Source organism: Nicotiana tabacum, chromosome 22, assembly GCF_000715075.1.
Source record: "Nicotiana tabacum cultivar K326 chromosome 22, ASM71507v2, whole genome shotgun sequence".
NCBI classification, from domain to species: Eukaryota; Viridiplantae; Streptophyta; class Magnoliopsida; order Solanales; family Solanaceae; genus Nicotiana; species Nicotiana tabacum.
In genome coordinates, this window is record NC_134101.1 from 199712568 (window position 1) to 199734893 (window position 22326).

General features: G+C 36.5%; 1 protein-coding gene across 2 annotated transcripts; it reads left to right on the forward strand.

The window, feature by feature from the left end:
• Window positions 1-9628: 9628 nt before the first annotated feature.
• LOC107809746 (zinc finger protein VAR3, chloroplastic) lies at window positions 9629-18834 on the forward strand. Of its 2 annotated transcripts, XM_075243861.1 has the most exons (6): window positions 9663-10197; window positions 11030-11147; window positions 15582-15865; window positions 16664-16762; window positions 16860-17233; window positions 17408-18834. In XM_075243861.1, exons 1-6 carry the CDS (start codon window positions 9779-9781, stop codon window positions 18574-18576), a joined length of 2463 nt encoding a protein of 820 aa, XP_075099962.1. In that variant the 5' UTR covers window positions 9663-9778; the 3' UTR covers window positions 18577-18834. The 2 variants fall into 2 exon arrangements, with proteins under 2 accessions (XP_075099961.1, XP_075099962.1); XM_075243860.1 differs by having other exon boundaries at window positions 9629-10197; window positions 16860-18834.
• The last annotated feature ends 3492 nt before the right edge of the window (window positions 18835-22326 follow it).

Consider the following 22326-nt stretch of genomic DNA (forward strand, 5'->3'; position numbering starts at 1 on the left):
TTGTTCATGTTCGTCGTCGTTTGGTCAAGCTTTGATCGAGGTCTGTCAAAACAGTCCGTACACCTTCGTTTCAATCCGGTTGGTAGATTTTGAGTTTTATTTTATCCGTATTTTGTTTTGATATTTCTCGAATCTAAAAACGGCAAATGTTTGTTTTGTTCATGTCTATCGTTTGAATTAATTTTTTTTAGTTTGTTCATATGTTTTGTTAAATTAATTTTTCAGATTTCAAATAAACGATTAATTAGTTGTTTTCATGTTTATTTCATGTTTGTATTATTGTTTAAGTGAATATTTGTTAGTTTGTTGTTTGTTAGATTCAAATTGAAATTTAATTAACTATTTCTTCAATTTGTTTCATGTGTTTATGAATTGTTAGAAATTGTTAGTATTGTTAAGTTCAAGTTTAAGTTAATAATTGTTTCTTCGTCGATCTTGTTATTTGTTTAAAGAATTTAGTTGTGTTAAAGGAATATATTGATTTAATCGTTTAATCCGTCATGTTTGTTGTGTTAAAATAGATTCACTCATGTTCATACTTTGTTTAGATGATCTTGAATCCGAATTTTGTATAGTTTGATTTCTTGTTTATCACTTATGATTATTTTTTTTAAATTTGTCTCATAATCTTGTTTAAGTTTACTATAAGAATTGTTTGTTGTAATGTTGTTAGAGTTGATTTTAAGTTCAATATGATTGAATTTAGAAATCTTCATACTTTGTTTGTTGTTGGTGTTGAATCCGAAAATAGGATTGTTTGTTGCTAAAATATTGTTCAATCAAATTTTAGTTGTTCTTGGTTGTTCAATTTGTGTTCATGTGATTTGTTGTTGAAATGTTGTTAAAATCATGTTCATATGATATTGTTGTTATGATGTTCATCCGTGTTCATATTGTTGTTTGAACATTGTTAGAAATTGATCATATTGTCTATATTTTGGTTAAGTTTGATTAATTGATGTGTTATACCTGATGGGTAGTTTGGTAAATTTGTAATACGTTCAGGGGTAGTTTGGTAATTTCAGTAAGGTCGGAAGGGGTAGTTTAGGAATTGTACATTTTTGTAATTGTTTATTTGAAGCATGGGGGACAAAATGAAATGGGGTGGGTTGTGATATGATTATTTAATATAAAGGGGGACAAGATTTAATTTAAAGGGGAATCTTGCATTATTTTATTTGAAGCATGGGGGACAAAATATAATGGGGTGGTGTGATATATTTATTTAATGTAATGGGGATGAGTGGGAAGATAATGAGTTTGGTAGAGAAAGGGATTGATTTTAATTGATTTATGGGATGAGATATATATATGTGAAGTCTTGAACACAAGAGAAGGAGAAGAAATACAGACAGAAAAAAAAGAGATTGAAAAAAAGCTGAACATTTATTCCGAAAAAAAAATTGAAACTCTCAAAGAAAAGAAAAACATACAAAGAAAAAAATTGAAAATTAGAAGAGAAGTACACACCTGATAAATATTCTGGTATACAGGTGTAGAAATTAAGGGTTGAAGATTAACTAGCCTTTCAAAAATCTGAAAATTTCCCTTGGTTTCTGTCCATTATTTTCGGCATTCCTGGATTTTATTTTGAATTTTTCAAAGCTGTCACTGGGATTTTCGTTGACTGGTTATTGTTGGTTATTGTTGCTGTTGCTGTGTTACGTATTACGTTGCTGACTTTCTTCTTCTTATATTGACAATATCAGGTACACAACTGTAATTTTGGCATTTTGTAAGCTGAAATGAAGAATGGAGTGTTAAATTTTTAATTTAGTTTATTTTAATTTTTGTATTGTATTTAGGTTATTCATGTATTATTATTCTGTAAATCACTGTCATCGGCATAACTAGGCATATTATAGCGACATATTAAATAACGCCTTTACCAGATTATTAGGAAATATATTTAAGCCTGATTATTAATTAAAACTGTTTAATAAAAAAATAGAAGAAATAACGTAAAAATGGCGTTATTGAATCAGTTTGGCAAAAATTAACTAAGTTCCTTATTCATAAGGTTTTTCGTCAACGATAAGTTAATCCGAATCATGTAGTCAATTTCAGTTATAACATGAATTAGTCTGCGAACAAGTATTAGGACATGATGAATTAAAACAAAGTTAGTTAATGTTAAATTGTTTAAATTTTTAGAAATATGATTTAGTACTCAAGTTTTTATTTTTATTTCTTTCAATTTTCAGTATTTGTAAATAATTGGTTTCAATAAGCTTAAGTCTTACTAACAATTTGAATTTTAATCCAACTATGGAATAATTAATTTTTTTTATTTTTTATTTTTTTTACTTTTCGATAATTCCATGTTGTATTTATGATTATAATTTTATTACTTTCTGTTAATATTTGTTTTTCTCTTCTATTTAATATGTCATTTTCAAAAATGTAGATATTGATTTTATATTTATAAAAAAAACTTAGTAATAATAAAAATGTAGTCATTAAAGGATATTCTTAAAAGGATTTCGCTAAAAATAAATAGATGTAAATAATACAAATTTACAGGATTCTCCAATCTCATTTATTCATTTATTATTTAAAAAAAATTACTTAGAATTTGGGATGGATTGTTTAGTGAATTTCACTTCCTTCCCCGAAGATAATGACGCGTTAGACTCTTTAGGCGCGATTTAATTAATTTTACCTTCTTAAACTCGGATGCGCATTTCATGCGACCCAAATCTAAATCCTAAAACATCAAATAAAATATGTTTCGTATTGTGGGTGCATTTCATGTGACACAATCCAAAGATATGTTTTAAGCGATGTTCACATTCCTAAAAAAATAATAATTATAATAATAAAGCGGTAAAAGATAAAATTTGCACATGGTTCATAATTGTATTAAAAATCAGATAAATAAGCCGAATATAACAGTTGAGCGACCGTGCTAGAACCACGGAACTCGGGAATGCCTAACACCTTCTCCCGGGTTAACAGAATTCCTTATCCGGATTTCTGGTACGCAGACTGTAATATAGAGTCATTTTTTTCTCGATTCGGGATTAAAATTGGTGACTTGGGACACCCTAAATCTCCCAAGTGGCGACTCTGAAATAATTAAACCAATCCCGTTTCGACTGTCCTTTAATTGGAAAAAACTCCCTACGCACCTCGCGGTGCCGGAAAAAGGAGGTGTGACAGTACGACCTGATCTCTAGATGCATCTTATAATACTACGAGGTTGTACGACCCAATCCATAATAGTACTGCTAAGGCATTCAGCCCGATCCCATAAGAATAGTAAAACTTTTGACGTGTCTTAAATCCAAATCGTGAATATACGTACGAATTATGAAATGAAGAAACTTTCGGACAAATACGTACAACGTGGGAGAAATTCGTAAGAGAAAGTATAATTTTCGTGGCTAATTAAGTAGCACGTCAAAGTTTCTAGAATAACAAAGTTCGTTATTCTATGCAAGTCTAGTCTCAGGCTAAACATAAAATTAAAGCATTTAAGTAAGCAAGAATAACTCAAGTAGTAAAATTAAAGCATGGTGTGAGTCTAAATCTACGCGAACATAATCAAAAACCTAGCATACACACAGACGCTTGTCACCTCATACGCGTGTAACTCCCATAACACGTAGCATGTAGCAAGTATAACACCTAAGAGGGTAAATTCCATCTTACAAGGTTAGATAGGAGACTTACCTTGCCCCAGAATTCGATAATCGGCTCCAACGCCTCTCTAACACCTCAAACCAATGCCAAATGATCTGAAACTGGCCAAAAAACGTGCAAACCAATCACAATATACTTAAAGACTTGTAATTTGACAATCAGAAAAAATTCTCAACTCCACATGAAAATTCAACAAAGCCAACCCCCGAGCCCACACGCCCGGATTTCAAAAATTCTCGAAGATAAATATTACACATAGCACCACGAACTCAAGTATATAATTTATTCTAGAATCCATGCCCAATTTCATGGTTAAAACTCGAAAATACCATTCTAGGTTATCTTGCAAAAATCCCATATTTTCCACCACAAGTCATAAATTTATAAATCTAAATTCATATATATTCATGAAATATAATCAAAATTAGGTTAGAACCACTTATCCTCTATAGGTGGGTGAAATGGTCCTTCAAAATCAGCCCAAAATCGGCTCCAATTGATCCTAAATGAAAAAAGGGAATAAATCCCTAAATTCTAAATTATAAAGTCTACCCAGGCATTACCCTTTGTGAATACGGTATGTGCCTCGCATTCGCGAAGCACTAGTCAGCTTCTGTTCCAAAAACCATCTTCGCGATCGTGAGACGAGGCACAAGAATATGGTGCCTTACAAGGCCATTTCGCGAATGCGACCATGATTCGCAAACACGGCCATGATTCGCAAACGCAAAGGCCAAGCCTCCAGTTCCAACTTCTTCTTCGTGAATGCAACCTTCCTGTCACGAACGCGGAGTGCCACTGCCCCAAGTTGTCGCTAACGTGACTCATCAATCGCGAACGCAAAGCACCTACTGAAATCCTTCATCGCAAACGCATGTCTCCCTACGCATTCGCGAAGAACAAAATAAGAACTAGCAAACACTAGCAGTAAAACACTCTGACATGGTCCGAAACCACTCCAAAACACACCCGAAGCCCCTGAGACCCCGTCCAAGCATACAAACCCGCCCCAATACCTTATCCAGACTTATCCAAAATATACAAACGCCATAAATAACATCGAAATCAAGAATCGACAATAGAAATCCTTCTCTTAACTTCCAAACCTTCAAATTTCACCGAACACATCCTAATCATACTTAGACATTCCGGATTACAACCAAAATTTACACACAGGTTTCGATCAACTAAATAAACATATCCAAGGTCTCGGAATACCACCCGGAGTCCAATATCACCAAAGTCCACTACAAGTCAAACTTAGCAAATTCAAAAACCTTCAAAATGCAGACTTCCGACAATGAGCACCAAATAGCTCTCGGACCATCCGATGCCCAATTCGAATATATGCCCAAGTACAAAATCACCTTACGAACCTATTGAACCTTCAAATCTCAATTCTGAGATCGTTTACTCAAAATTCAAACCTTGGTCAACTCTTCCAACTTAAAGTTTCCGAGTAAGAATTATTCTTCCAAATCAACTTCAAACTTCTCGAAAATTAAAACCAACTACACATGCAAGACATAACGCATAAAATGAAGCTACTCATGGTCTTAAACCACTGAACGATATGCTAAAGCTCAAAATAACTGATCGGGTCGTTACATTCTCCCCTACTTAAACATACATTCGTTGTACGTACCAATAATCGTTCCAAAGTTTCCAAAATCACTAAATCATACCCATATCCATGGGCAATCCCACATTACCTCAATCCATATGATCCCATCGACACAATCCTGACAGAAAATTCCTCATTCAACCTCAACTTTAAATACTTAGAACTAAATTCAAATTTTCGGAGCTCCTTCAAGAATATATATACATATATATAGACACACACACACACGCTGTATCAAAGCATAATTATACAGCCAAGATGAATTCACACGATGTACCGCATAATTAATATGGCCATAGCAATAACTTCCAACTACAATAGCTGCTCATTACCGAACCCGATACCGGTAATATACCTCATCCTACATAAAAATTCTATTTCAAACCTTGCAATACAACAAATGACGAAAGAGACATATAGGAACTCATAACCACCTGTCAAATCAATGAGTCATGGAGTTTTCTCGCTAGACAAGAACCATTACAAAATTCTGAGCTGATTAGTGACATTCTTCCTCCAAACATACATTACACAAATTCGATTGCACTAACATGTCCCATAATCTCATCTCACCCAATACAAGCTATTCGACCGACATATCACGCCAAATACCATCTAAAATCTCATACAACAATATCCATGCGCCAGAAAAGCTACAACCCGAATATGCTCAATAAGAAAATGGATCCGAAGTACATAACAAAAAAACTACCAAACAAATTCTATGAATCTATCTCATAAAGGAGAAGAAAACATGCAAGATAAGTACACGGAATCATACCAAACATCTTACCGTTGCGGTATGCAACCCAATCCACACGTGATACCGTTTGCAACATGCAACCCGATCCAAACATCATATATATGGCGGCGTGCCGCGCAATCCACACATAATAATCTGCATCTAAATACCCATCAAGCCAAAATACTCATACTCACTAGACACTCTATATCAATCACAAGCACTCCAAGTGCATAAAAATAATCATGGGGAGAGTACATCATAATGCGCTACGGAAAAGGCCAAGCACATCTAAGGCGCAATAAACAAATCAACATCCTGAGAGTCATCCCGCTTATATATTGCCACAAGACCTACATAGGACCACAACATACATGTGAATAATCCATCAATCTCACTACCCATATTGCAACAAGAGAGTAACATACGAAATATATCAGGGCATGAATAACATCCATTTTGCCCGACGACACACCTGTAGTAAATGGTGCGCTGAGCAAGCAATTCCAATACAGTACATAATACACATTCTCATCTGGCCTACCAATGGGCCTCCAAACCAATTCTAATAATCTCAAAATAGGTAAATAGCCTTCCAAATATCTCCAATGACCCTATCCGTGACACATACAACTAACTGTTAAATCCTGAATGCACTTTCATGGTTCGCAATTAGAGGAATAGTCTTCCTATAAGAGAATACAACCTTTATACCAATCTCTAACTCTCCCACTTAAATGACTAACACGTCACATACACATAACCATTCCACAAGAGATACTCCCAAAACCTTCCGCACTAAATAGAAGAGCCTATACATCAATGGCCACCAACCATGCAGCTTCTGTAGTACAAGCCAAGCATCCGCAAATTAATACAACACATCTTCCATAAAATACACCATTAAGTGGATTGATGAATTATCTTGGGCCATAGAGCCATGTTGATATTGATACTGAAGTGATGTTTGCGTCAAGGCCCCTATATTGGGTTGAGTGATATTAATTTTTCACTTTTCATCCAATCATTGTTTGGGCTAGGATTCGCCTGTCATGACCCCAAAATTCCACCTGAGATAGTCGTGATGAACCTAGTATCTAAGACTAGGTAAGGCTAACATACAAGAGAAAATGACAGGAATAACGACTAAGATTTGAAATTCCGACCCCGATATCAAATTTTCCACTGCCGACCAAAATCGCCAAATTTTCAACTTTCGCTATTTCAAGCCAAATTCCACTACGGACCTCCAAATCATAATCCGGACATGCTCCTAAGTCCAAAATCACCCAACGGAGCTAATAAAACCATCATAAATCCAATTAGAGGTTATATATTAAAAAGTCAAAACTTGATCAAACCTTTCAAATTTAAAGCTTCCAGCTAAGACCATTCTCCCAAATCAATTCCGGATAACCTGAAAATCAAAATCGACGATTCACATAAGTCATAATACATCATACGGAGCTACCCATGCCCTCAAACAACCGACCGAAGTACAATTGCTCAAAATGACCAGTCAGGTCGTTACATCGGGTATACGACAAATACGCGCCCAATGACTTTTCATACCACATGAGTGACAAATATTAACTTTGCCTTTTAAAGAATTATTTTGAGGATCCTTATTGTTCTCTTATTTATTTCTACAATGACGCCGATAATTATTTCGTCCCCTTCCATGTCTATGTCTACGTCCACGACTATGGCCATGGCCACGACCACGATAATTATTTTGTCTTCTTTCGCACTTTTGAGTCGTTGCTACCATATTCACTTCGGAAAATGGTGCAGATTCAGTGGGACAGGCTTCATAATTTTTCATTAAAAATGTTGCTAAGCCACCAGGAGACATGAAATTAATTCAGAATATTTTTTTAAACACTTATTACGGTATTATTGCTGCAATACCATATTTGAGGCATGAAAAATAGAAAGAGTCTTTTTTAGTAAATCTTCATCATTTACAATTTCCCCACATAATTTAAGTTGGGAAGTTATCCTGAATACAATAGAATTATATTCACTTACAATTTTAAAATCTTGTGATCGTAAGTGAATCCATTCATAACGAGCTCTTGGCAATATTGTTGCCTTAATATGGTTATATTTTCAAATTGCTCCATAATTCAAATGGATCTTTCAGGGTTAAGTATTCAGTCTTTAACCCTTCATCGAGATGATGAAGAAGAAAAATCATAGCCTTTGCTTTATACTAGTATGATGCTTCATTTCCTTATATAATAGTATTTTCAAGAGCTTTTGTAGCAAGGTGAATTTCAGTATCAAGGACCTATGATAAATAATTCTTTTCGGAGATGTCAAGTGCCACAAAATTCAAGCTTTGATAAATTCGACATAATGAAAATTATCATTAAAAAATAGATAAGTTAGAAGCAATTTGGATAATTATGAAACAAGAAAAAATAATAATAATAAGTTATGTAATATGGTATTCATATTTATATAAACAGAATTCAGCAAATTTTTGAATCAATAAAATTAACCAAAAATTTCTGTGGCAAATTCTTAATTGAATTAAGAGAAAAATAAATAAAAAGAGAGGTGAAGCTCAGCTGTAATTATGGCAAAGTCTTGTGACGGAATGATTTAATATACATATTCTATATTTTCTTTTAATATCTTAATAACAATTTTAATATCTTACAATCTAAATTTGACATCTGTATGTATTTTTAAAACTTGAATAAAATGCCAATCTATAATTATTTTAAAACTTGTTGGCAGTATACTCAGAAAAATAACTGCATAGCGTCTTAAACCACAAATTATACGGGTGCATCACTTTTATGTGGTTACAAGAATAATTAAGTTCATGTAATGGAGCTTACAAATTGATTGGTTGAAAATATTTAAAGAATGGTAATATCTAAACTAACTGGTATATGTGCAGATTAGCAATCAACCTTGGGAAAAAGAAAATTCTCTAGACGTAATAACAATGCTATGACAATTTTAAAAGAAACATACCAGAAAGCAGAGTGGTGGTAGCTAGTGTGTGCCAGATCGGACTTGAGTAGGAGCCAATTCGTGCGGATAATTATGAAATAAAAACAATAAATAATAGAGATAGAAAGAAGAAGGAGTTTTTCCTCTTCAATTATGTGTATTATTAATCTATTATTATAAAGTCTTTATATAGACATAAAAAATAAAGATTTATTCTTACAAAATAGTGGGAAGAATGACCACTAAAATAGTGGAGGCATAATCACTACACATAAAATGATGGGGCTCAATATGGACATCCATAACTATTATTTTCAACAAGAAATATATTCCCTTTATTCATTTTTACTTAGCATGTATACTAAAAATAGATTTGTATTTTTACTTGTCACTTTACGCATATCAAGAGAAGATAATTTTTTTCCTGTTATACCCACAGTATTTATTATTTATTTCAAATTGTTTTCTTAAATTAAATAAAATATGTATCAATAATATGTGTATTATGGTAAAATATGTACTTTATTTAATTTTTTAAGAGGCGTGGAAAGTAACGTGTCAAGTAAAAGTGAACGGAAGGAGTATTATTTTTCACTTTATAACCTTTAAAAACCAAACAAAAAAGAAAAGAAATGCATAATATTGATACTCGTAAGATTTTTCCCCATCGAATGGTCCATATCCAAACTTTCTCCAAACTATCTCAGACCCTCTTAGCCAGAAACCATTTCCCGTCTCTGTAATAAAAAATCTTTTGCTGTACTTGTCCTTCAAAAGGTTTAGCAAAACCCCCAAAAATGGGCGGCACGTCGAGGTTCATCTCCCTCCTCGCCACTCCATTCCCCACACTCCTTAATCACCTCCGACGCCCTTCTTTGCTCCACCTTCGCCGTTTTCCCTCCGCTTCACGTCGCTTCACAGTCTACAGTCACGCCCATATACCCCCTCTGTCGCCCATCAATTCCTCCCAACAACAACAACAATTCCACGCGCAACCCATTAATATTAATAATAACCCACTCAACTCCTCTTCGTCTTGTTTTACCTCCCACCCTTGGCCTGAATGGTGTAGCTTTATTAGTGTTCTTACTGCCAATGGCCAGCTAGCTCCCGCAGTAGAAGACTCCTTCGTGGCGTACGAGGAGTTGTCCGATGACTTTGTTCGTGCTGCCAGCGTCTGCTTAACTTTTGCTCGAGAACGCCCCAATCTCATAGGGTTCGATTTCTTTTCTATTTGTCTTTTTTCATTTTGTTTCTAGGAACACTGGGAATAATCTTAGCCTCTGCTAATAATTCGTGGAAATTCTCAATAATGTTATATTGCCTTGAATGGTAGACATGTTATTTTTCGTCCTTGTTGTTTGATATTTTTCTTCAGACCCTTTTCTTTTTAATTGATATACGATATGGCATAATGAAAATTGGAGACAACTTCAAACATAAGTGAATTAGAGGGACGAGCACATTATTCACTATGTTTCAAACCGGCATCACTTGCCATAGGGGATCTCTATGATATATATATAAAAAAAAGAAGGAAATAATACAGCTTGGAAAAGGTTATAGGGTTATTTGGTTTGACTCACGAGCAAGAGTATTGATTATCCATTTAAGTTCATAAGTAAAGATAAAGAGGCCTATATGAAGGTATTCCAAGAAAAAAAGAACCAAATGGAGTGAGGACAGAGTGAGATGCAGAAATAAATACTCAAGGACATATGTAGATATTGACATATGTTTGTATCTAAGGGCAGCTGTTGGAAGTATTTTATGCATATCTATACGAGTATGTATGTTGAAGATTGAATATTCCTGATGTATCTCTTATTTGATTCGTTTAAAATTACCAATAATTGAATGTTAAATTTTTTTTAAAGTTGTTTGATTCTGAAATGTCTATGTCAAGAAGATTTAGTACTTCTCCAAAATAAAATTCTGCTCCTAAGCACTTTGCTTTCGACATAACACTGAAATGTAGGTTTTAGATACTTATGAGATAACATGAACATTATTTTCATCTTTGTGTGCGTCTGTTTCATGTTTTATAGATCGCTTTCAAGGAGGGATATTGAGATCGTGGTATCAAATGGGACACCATTTTTGTTCAAAGCTGCTCTTGAGACGGCAAGAAGAATGAGGGCTTTCTTGGGTATTGGCGGGAGCACGGTAAGCACAATGCTATGATAGAATATATAATATTCCGTTACAGCGGTCCCTTCGTCAGATAAGTTTATTTTAAGAATTTATACATATTGAAACTGAGTTTAATATATGATTGCCTTAGTCGAACCAGTTTGGAAATAAGCTTAAAGATTCTGTTACATGTGTGGACATTATACCAATTTAAAGTAATTATATATCTGTAGTGCAAACCAAGCCATGTTGGATCCCTTCAAGGCTGAGCTTCCTTATTAAGCTAAGTGGCTCAAAGCTAAACTGCTTAACTTGAGGAGACATTTTTGATACTCAAGTTGATGCCCAGTTTTTACTATGGTTGAAGCCTGGGAACCCTTATTTTGCTGACTTACAATCATGTTAATTGCAATTTAAAAGAAGTGCTCCAATATGATCTGGATCTCCAGCCAAATGTTTTGAGGAATAACTGAATAATTACTGTTGATCCTTATCAAAATAATTACTGTTGACATAATTTATAGCCCTTGAGTTTCTCGTGGCGCACGCTCGTCACAGAACTAGTGCCCTGCCTGGATCGGGCCTTCTCGCGATGGGAGGCCATCGTGAGGCATGGTTGGTCTGCCCAGGTCCTTTCCGTGCAATGATTGCGCCATTACCCCAAATTGCAGTGCCTCAACATTTTGGCCTCCTGACACTATCCCTCGACTCGAGCTCCTTGACTCAGTCTATGTGAGTTTCTCGCAACAAGCTCACTCTGTCCATAACTGTATTGTCTCATGTACTGAAGAAAAAATTGTATGGTCTCTTGTTTTTGGCCGGAAACTCTCTCTTGCGGCGTGAGACCAGCCCGACAGTGCGTCAGTGCCTAGACGCCAGCTCTTGTCTCCAACTTCAAGTTTTCATCTTTCCTTGTTCTTTTATCACTACAAACCACTTTCAGACCATACCATACATAGATTATCATGTTCCTTCCTGTGGATCTATTTACACCTCGGGGGCACTTTAGTTACATCATTAGGCCCGTAATTAGCCGCAATTAACATTTAAAACTTGCGGGGCTTTACGGTAATGAAGGTTGAGGACATCGTGATTAAGGCGTGAGTTGCGAGATAAAAAACATCCTTTTGAATCTCCAAATAAGTGGATGATTTTGATTGATTGGTATTATAGTGGAGATGCAAATAGAGGTTCAGCTAGTTCTTGTTACATTTATCATGTCATAAGGCCAAAAAATAAAATGAAAATTAGGAAATAGTAGGCATTGGGAAATAATTCTCAAACTTCCTGTTAAGGATAACTTTAGACCAATATGCATTCATTTTAGTACTTGGTCTAATTAAATGACCTAGATGTTCCACTCTAACACTTGAAGGTTTGAGGTGTCTTATTTATGACTGTTGCAATGCCCCCTCTCTAATTACTTAGGTTTTTAGATGAGGTGGTTCACATAATTCAATATGCTATCAGAAAAATCAGAACTTGGATTCAATTTTTGCTGTCACTGTTCGAAAATAAATTCATGTATTTGGTCCAAGAAAATAATCAGACATGCACGTGACGTGAGGGATCCAAAGAAAGAAGGTTTTAACAGCTTAAACTTTAGAAGGGTTAGTTCACACAATTCAGTGGTCACGTCACTTTGTTGCTATCACGTGTTTGGTCCCTAGTATTTTGTCCTTTTTTTCACGTGTTTGGTCCCTAATATTTTTTACATGTTTTACCTATGAAATATTTTCACGTGTTTGGTCCCTAATTGTTTCATCTTTTTTTCTTTAAATCACGAGTACTTGAGGTTGCTTCACTAGTGCATGCTCCATTTTGCAATTTGGACGGTACCTTTTCTTTTAAAGTTATTCATGATCTACTTGTGAAATTAGATTAAAGTTTCATGTAAAATAAGTTGGATCTCCCATTTCATGATCTATTCATGAAATTGGGTTGTGCCACATGTGACTATCTATGATGGAAAAATTGGAACATATAGTTAAAATTTCCCTATACATATTACCTATCTTATTAAAAAAAAATTCCGTATAAATAAAATTGACATGCTCACGTGCATGATGTCTAAATTGCTTATTTGCTTCACATGAGATATGAATAAGTCTAAGCTGTGTGAATGCACAAATAATAGAGGTTAATGAGGATCATACTTCATAAAGAATGACGGGGTTTGTAGAGCGAATGTCAAACCCAGTTTTTTTGAATAGTGTGAGGCGACAAAAAGCGATGAGGGCCCGCTTCACTGAGGCGAGAAGCGTAGCGCTTGCCTTTTTTATGTGAAGTGCCAACTAATACAAACAATAAAATATTAAATTTTTTGATAAGCTAAAGTTTTGATGGCCTTTTCAGTTAGCAGCTGTAGCTTTAAGACTTATTTTTATGTCATGGTATTGGCTACACTTGAAAAGGTCTTATCAATAAAATTTTATTTATCAGTGATCTAGGCATAGGTAGCTATCCACTCTAGAATTCTTCTCATTACCTCTCTTGGAAATGTTGTCAGAGCCCTAGCTTGGGAGGCAACTTTGCAGTGTAGTGTGGTCGCGGTGCGGTTCAGCCTTAACCCGCACCGTGAAGACTTCTCATTCTTGCTGCTTGAGCGCCTATGGGTTCACGTTCTATTTCACTTCTGAATGGGGTTCTTTCCATCTTTCCGTCACGGTATTACTTTGCTATTTGCCAGCCAAGAGTATTTAGGCTTGCAACTAGCAAGCAGCTGCAAGGGCTCACCTTTGGGCTTTAGAAGTACAACGTGTAGGCTAAATGACTTCAACACTGAATATCCCAAATAGTCCTTTAGTCTCATGGATTCAAGATGAGTGAACCCTTTATCTCTTGAGAGGAGTTGGAATGATGTCCAATCATGTATTCCATGTCAAAATCAACCTGATTTTCCAGATCTCTTTGTTGCATTGGTGAAAAGAAGAAAAACTGTCTTGAAATCCTCCACTTTCACCATAAACTGTATAACTTTGTGCTATTTTAAGAAAAGTTATAATCTGTCGAAGGGTTTTGTGTGATATTTCACTACTAAAGAAGCAGATATTTTTCTGCTGAGTGGTTTCATTCATTAGGATCTGAATAGCCTTGATGTAACTTCAAAAGTTTCTTTGTTTTCTTTTGGCAAAATACTTTAACCTTGAACCCCTTAAACTTTACACGGATTATTAGTTACAGCCTTAAACTATTCGTGGTCTTAATTACCCCCTCAACTTGGCCTTTTGAGAGCCATTACCCCCTTGGAATCTAATGTGGCAAATTGTTTGGGTGCACTCGCCTGCCACGTGGATTTTTCTGTCTATGTGGCATTTTTTTGAAAAATAAATATATTTTTACCTTTTTAAGTATGTTACTTTTTTAGATAATTTTTTTTGAATACAATTTATAATAAAACTTGGATAGAACTACATATTTAGGCTAAATTTTATTATTTGGCTAAAAATAATAAAATTTTACTTAATCTTTTTTTGAATTTGACCTAAAAATAAAGATTTATACAATTGAAATAAATAGTCAAGGCATCTAAAAAGTTATAAAAATACATAGTTTGAAATATGTATTTTTATAAATCTTTATTTTCAGGTCAAATTCAAAAAAAGATTGACTAAAATTTTATTATTTTTAGCCTAAATTCTTTTATTTTTTAAATCTTTAATTTCAGGTCAAATTCAAAAAAAGATTGACTAAAACTTTATTATTTTTAGCCAAATAAAAAATTTAGCCTAAATAGTCTAGTTCTATCCAAGTTTTATTATAAATTGTATTCGAAAAAAATTATCTAAAAAAGTAACATTCTTAAAAAGGTAAAAATATATTTTATTTTTCAAAAAAATGCCACATATACAGAAAAATCCACGTGGCAGACGAGTGCACCCCGCACGTTTTGCCACATCAGCGTCCAGGGGGTAATGACTCTCAAAAGGCCAAGTTGAGGGGGGTAATTAAGACCACGAATAGTTTAAGGCTGTAACTAATAATCCGTATCAAGTTTAGAGGGGTTTTAAGGTATTTTGCCTTTTCTTTTTTGTATTGACGATTTTTTAGTTATTAAAAGTAGGGTGTCTTCCACGCTCAAGGGTGTGGCTTAATGGTCAATGAAGTGGGTGTGGGACCAGGGATCAAATCTCAGTAGGAACAAAAAACATTAGATGATTTCTTCCCATCTGCCTTAGCCTTGGTGAGCGGAGTTATCTATCTGGTCAAAGTAATCTGCTATCCTGTGTCTTGTAATTTTATTCTTTTCTTGTCTATTCCTTGACCCCTTGGAAAAAACTGAAGGAAATACTATATTGCGCTGTCATCAACAATTTCTTTTCTTTTAATTTTTTGCTGTTATTGAAATAACTGTAGTTGTTGCACCTTTAATGCACATGTGATATAGTGTTGCTGAATATTGTTTTTCTTTTTACCTTATAGGTTGTTTATTTTCTTTTTGGAACTTAACCTCGATTAAAATTTCAGGTACTCGACCGTGACAATGCAAACACAAGTGATCTCATGAAGTACATATTAAGTTATGCAAGTAAACCCACCGTTTCTTCAGAAAAGAACTCTCTCTATAGCAGGGAACTTATAGAATCATCTTGCCGGAATCTTCTGCTTGAGTTGGTTGAAGCGAGCTGTGGAGCTCCACCGGTGAACCTGCCTTCTCCAGAGCAATATCAGTTTTCAGGTAGATATGGACAAACACCAAGGCCTATTAGACAAAATCTTGTAATGAAGAGAGGCGACTGGATATGCCAAAAGTATGTACATACAATTGTCTTGTTCTTGCCTTTCTTATTTCTAAAATTCTTGTTTTTAGTTTGTTGTCCATTATTTCAGTTTTGTGGCCTCATATTTTTTGAGACAAAGACAATCCCGCTTCTAGTGATCCTTCATATTTTTGATTAATTCCATTAGGACGTGGAAAAACAATATACTCTCCTATTAATATTCATGCATAAAGGTTTTCCAGTATTCTTGAAGGTTAAGATTATTATATATAGTATAACTTATTTTCTTGCATGTTATTCATTCCTCACCTTCTAACATCTTCTTTCCATGAGTAAAGAAGTGAATATCTAGAATTTATTCTGGAATTCAGCTGTTTTAGGTTACAGTGGCACGTCATCTAACGGGCGTGGACTGTAACTACCCTAGTCCTTTCTAGAATATTGAGTTAGGAGGATGAGGCAGTTGTTCTTTGGCGTATATGTTATGATTGAAGTGAAATTAGGTGTGATCATGGCTGGAGCAGAAGGGGAGGGTGTGCAACCTCTTCGGATCAACATTTTCAGTCCGTTGGAGATTAAATGGAAATATGAATATTAATGTTTACTTTTGTTGTCATTAAAGCTATTTCTTTCATGGACATCTAGCTCTACCAATAACATAAGGTGAATGTACTGAACCGCAAATTAAAATTATTTGCGTCCTCCATAGTCTATTCTTCTCTTTCCCTTGCTCAAACCAAACATAGTGATACTCTTAAGCTTGTTAATTTGTTGGTTCTTGTACTTTGATAATCTTTAATGATCCAAGACTGCATGAATGTTGATCAGGTGCAATTTCATGAACTTTGCAAGAAACAACAAATGCCTTGAATGTGAGGAACCGAGACCAAGGAGACAGCTGACAGGCGGGGAGTGGGAATGCCCTCAGTAAACGCCAAGTCTTTGCTTATGTATTTCAGTCATTAGTTCTTTGTATTTCATTATCATGTAGGATATGTCCTTTATTATTTTGTTGGTTTCACAGATGTTATTTCTTCAATTACGGGAGAAATGTGGTATGCCTGAAATGCGACTTCGGACGGCCAGCTGGGGTTTCACTTGGAACTACTCACTCCAGTTCAGCGACAGGGTACAGCGGGAACTCTGCGTATGCAAATGGTATTGATCCTAGGTTGGCTGATAATGAGGAGAAGGCACAGCGTTGGTTTTCCAAGGTTTCTCAGATGAACAATGCATCTGATATCGATAGTGCAGCGGCTGATGAAGATTTTCCTGAAATAATGCCATTGAGGAAAGGAGAAAATAAATTTGTCGTGAGCACAAGGAAAACACCCTTGGAAAGGAGATTGGCGAACTCCCAGTACAACATGAACTTGGGTAACAATGTTATCCCAGAAGGTGAGACTTCGACTGGAGCTGCAAATAATATTATTGACACATCAATGAAGCAGAATATGGATCAAATATCTCGAACTAGTTATTTGGGTATTGCTGCTGATGAAAACACTGAGTCAGCTATTTATCATAGAGGAAAAAGTTCTAACCATGTTCCATTTGTGCCATTACCAACAGACATGTTTGATAAAAAGAATCAAACTTCAGTAATGGATGAGAAAGTGAATGAAAAAGTTGGTATCTTTCACTCTCCTGAGGCTAGTCACCAAACAAGTTCAGCAAGTGTCGGCAATGACTTTGGAATGTCCGTGGAGAAGTTGCAGTCAAATCGCTCATTCAGCAAGGATAAAGAGAGAGAACAAGCTGAGAAGTCAGCGAGCTGGTTCAAGAAAATTGCGGAGCTACATGATGTCAAAGACTTACCTAGTGCCATCTCTGATGATGACTTCCCAGAGATTATGCCAATGCGTAAAGGAGAAAACAGATTTGTAGTTAGCAAGAAGAAAGATCGTTCTTTGACTTCTCCAATGTACAAAAGACAAGTGGCCATGGAACAGGCAAACAATAGTAGCTTTGTCCCATTTGTTCCATTCCCTCCTGGCTACTTTGCGAAAAAGGACACACAACAGGCAGATAACGCAGATTCTTCCTCTGTGTCTAGGGTTGAAACTTCATCTATATCCAGCAACTCATATCACAAGGGATCACCCTTGAATCCTCTTTCCAAAACCTATTCTGAGACGGCAGATGTAGAGAAGACACATCAAAAGTCAGATGATTCTGGATATAAGTTCACAGATATGAACACTGTACAAAGAACTGATGATCGATTTACAAGCTCAAGGTTTGTAAGTTCAAATTTCTCTGGAGATCAGGGGTTCCCTCGTATTAGAAACATAGGTGAGACTTCTCTTGCTTCCGATGCTTCAAGCACTGATAGTAGTGGCAGTAGAAACTCGGTGATAGATGATGTATCCCCTTCTGAGACTGTGGGAGTGGGTTCACCCCAGCTGCCTGGAAACCAGAATATCAGAAGTGGATGGACAGGAAACAGCTTGGAAGGGTCTGCTGTGAAGGACCCAGATCCCTTGGACATGTCTGAAGAAGCCAAAGCTGAGAGGTGGTTCCGCCGTGTTGCTCAGATAAAAGACATTTCTGAATTGAGTCAGATACCAGATGAAGACTTCCCATCGATAATGCCAATGCGCAAGGGGGTTAACAGGTTTGTGGTGAGTAAGCGGAAAACTCCTATTGAGAGAAGGTTGACATCTACTCAGTACCGGAGAAATCTTCCCGTCGTAAGTTCTGATCCCATGAAAAGAGAAAGCGACATTAGTGAAAAATGAACCAACACAGACACCGCGCCCAAGTTTCTGCAGGCAAATTTTTGTTCACTTGATTTTTCTCAGAGCATTCAAGCTAAGCATCAGCATGCACTTGCTGTACGTGTAATCAATAAATAATGAACTAAAAATGTGTAACTTCGCACAGATTTTATTGTGGCTTATTCAGTGTAACAAATTGCATATACGAATGAAAGCCAACAGATACTGGTTCTTAGGTGTATGATGTATCTCTAGTTCGATTGGTGGTCTTCGGCTTTACCATTTGTGCCCTTGTTGATTTAGAGATCTGGACTAGTTCTTTTTTACTTTCACAAGTCATATAATGTGAAAATTGTTAGACATGACATTTAGCATTTGCAATACGTTTTTATTACATTTTTATCGCAATCATTTTCAAAAACCTGTAGAATTGGTTTATAAAAATAAAATTTTATATTGATGTGATGACGATAATTCTAGCTGTAGTTTCACATGTGTTTGGCAAAACTTATAAGTTGGTCAAACTGGCTTATAAGCAGTTTTTAGTTTATCTACGCATTTGGTAAATTCTAAATGTGCTTATAGCCAAAATAACCCAAAAGACATAAGTTGGTCTCCTCCAACTTATGAATTTTCAGCTTATAAGCATTTTTAGTTTGACCAATAATTTTACTATTTTATCCCCAAAATTACCATTTTTGAATGTTCGACCACACTCCGTTTCCACGACTTCGTTCCACCCTTTTCTTTTCAAGACCAGCAATACTTTCATTTTCTTCGTAATGTTTTGGATGAGAAACCTCTCAGAAAATCTTCCAATATCTGAATAGTGCGCTCGGACTGTCCGTCCGTCTGAGGGTGAAATGATGTACTCAATTGTACTTGTGTGCCTAACTCTCGCTGCACTGCTCTCCAAAACTGTGATGTAAACTACGTGCCCCGATCTGAAATGATGGACACTGGCACACCGTGAAGGCGAACAATCTCGCGGATATAAATCTCAGCCAACCGCTTCGAAGAATAAGTGGTACCAACTGGAATAAAATGCGCGGACTTGGTCAATCGATCCACAATCACCCAAATAGCATCAAACTTCCTCAAAGTCCGTGGGAGCCCAACTACGAAGTCCATAGTGATACGCTCCCATTTCCACTCTAGAATCTCAAGTCTCTTAAGTAATCCACTCGGTCTCTGATGCTCATACTTCACATGCTGACAGTTTAAACACCGAGCTACAAACCTTACTATATTTTTCTTCATTTTCCTCCACCAATAAAGCTGCCTCAAGTCCTGATACATCTTTGTGGCACCCGGATGAATGAAATACCGCGAACTGTGGGCCTCCTCAAGAATTAACTCACGCAACTCATCTGCATTTGGTACACAAATCCGACCTTGTATCCTCAATACCCCATCATCTCCAATAGTAACATCTTTGGCATCACCGTGCTGAATTGTGTCCTTAAGGACAAGCAAATGGAGATCATCATACTGGCACTCTATGATGCGGTCATGTAAGGAAGACCGAGAAACTACACAAGTTAGAACCCGACTGGGCTCCGAAACATCTAATCTCACGAACCGGCTGGCTAAGGACTGAACATTTGAAGCAAGCGGCGTCTCACCAACATGAATAAGTGCAAGGTTGCCCATGCTCACTGCCTTTCTACTCAAGGCATCAGCCACCACATTGGCCTTCCTGAGATGATACAAAATAGTAATATCATAGTCCTTTAATAACTCCAACCATATGCGCTCAAATTTAAATCCTTTTGTTTGAATAAATGTGGAAGGCTCTTTGATCTGTAAATACTTCACAAGACACACCGTAGAGATAGTGCCTCCAAATCTTTAATGCATGAATAATAGCTGCCAACTCCAAATCATGAACATGGTAGTTCCTTTCATATGGTTTCAACTGGCGCGAAGCATAAACAATCACTCTACCCTCATGCATTAAGACACATACAATACCAATCTGAGAAGCATCACAATATACATTATAAGAACCTGACGCTAAAGGCAAAACTAGAACTGGGGCTGTGGTCAAAGTAGTCTTGAGCTTCTGAAAGCTCTCTTTACACTCATCCGACCACCTGAATGGAGCACCTTTCTGGGTCAATATAGTCAAAGGCGATGCAATAGACAAGAAACCCTCCATGAAGCGACGATAATAACCGGCCAAGCCTAGAAAACTCCGAATCTCAGTAGCTGAAGATGGCTTGGGCCAACTCTGAACTGTCTCTATCTTCTTCGGATCCACCTTGATTCCTTCACTGGACAATATGTGTCCCAGGAATGCAAACGAACTAAACCAGAACTCACACTTGGAGAATTTGGCATAAAGTTTCTTCTCCCTCAGCCTCTGTAGTACAATACTCAAATGTTGTGCATGTTCCTCCTGGTTTCGTGAATATACCAGGATATCATCAATAAATACTACGACAAACGAATCAAGATATGGTTGGAATACACTGTTCATCAAGTGCATGAATGTTGCTGGGGTGTTGGTCAACCCAAAAGACATCACGAGAAATACATATTGACTATAATGGGTCCTGAATGTCGTCTTTAGAATATCCGAATTTTCAACTGGTGATATCCGGACCTCAAATCAATATTGAAGAATACCCTCGCTCCCTGAAGCTGGTCAAATAGATAATCAATACGTGGCAAATGATACTTGTTCTTGATTTTAACTTTATTCAACTGCCTGTTGTCGATGCACATCCGCATAGTACCATATTTATTTTTCACAAACAAAACCGGTGCACCCCAAAGAGACACACTAGGCCTAATAAACCCATTACCAAGAAGTTCCTGGAGTTGCTCTTTCAATTCTTTCTATTCAGCTGGTGCCATACGATATGGAGGAATAGAAATGGGCTGAGTGCCCGATACCAAGTCAATACTGAAATCAATATCCTTGTCGGGTGGCATACCTGACAGGTCTGCCGGAAACACATCGGGAAAGTCTCGCACTACCGGAACAGAGTCAATAGTAGGAGTGTCAATATCAACATCTCTCACAAAAGCCAAATATGATAAACGCCCCTTCCCAACCATTAGTTGAGCCTTTAAATATAAAATTACCCTGCTGGGAACATAATCTGGAGAACCTCTCTATTCGACCCTTGGTAACCCTGGCATCGCCAACGTAAGGTCTTAGCGTGACAATCCAGAATAGCATGACATGAAGACAATCAATCCATACCCAAGATCACATCAAAATCGACCACACTGAGCAGTAAAAGATCAACTCTGGTCTCCAATCCCCCAATGGTTACCATACACGACCGATACACACGGTCCATAATAATAGTATCGCCCACCAGCATAGATACATGAACAGGTGAGATTAAGGACTCACGGGGCATTTCCAAAGAACGAGCAAAATATAATGAGACATACGAATATGTTGAACTAGGGTCAAATAATATAGAAGCATTCTGGTGGCATACTGAGACAATACCTGTGATTACTGTGTCTGAGGCAACTGCATCTGGTCTGGCAAGAATAACATAGAATCTAGCTTGACCCCCACCTGATCTGCCTCCCCCTCTAGGGCGACCACTAGTTGCATGTGCCCCACCCCATGCTGGTTGGGCGGGTGGGGAATAACTGGTGCGGGGGCCACAGTCTCTGCTGAGCTGGACCTCCCGAAAGGCGGGGACAATGTCTATTTATATGACCCAAACCTCCACACTCAAAACAACACCTCTCTAAAAATGTCGGCAAGTATTGATGTGGGCCTTGAGAACCAGAATAACT

What these genes read in the sequence shown, in the direction of transcription:
- LOC107809746 (XM_075243860.1), top strand. Translation starts at nt 9,779, where the DNA reads ATGGGCGGCACGTCGAGGTTCATCTCCCTCCTCGCCACTCCATTCCCC. An exon ending in TGGGTATTGGCGGGAGCACG is followed by an intron (nt 11,148 to 15,581) that starts GTAAGCACAATG and finishes TTAAAATTTCAG; the next exon opens with GTACTCGACCGTGACAATGC. An exon ending in GGCGACTGGATATGCCAAAA is followed by an intron (nt 15,866 to 16,663) that starts GTATGTACATAC and finishes AATGTTGATCAG; the next exon opens with GTGCAATTTCATGAACTTTG.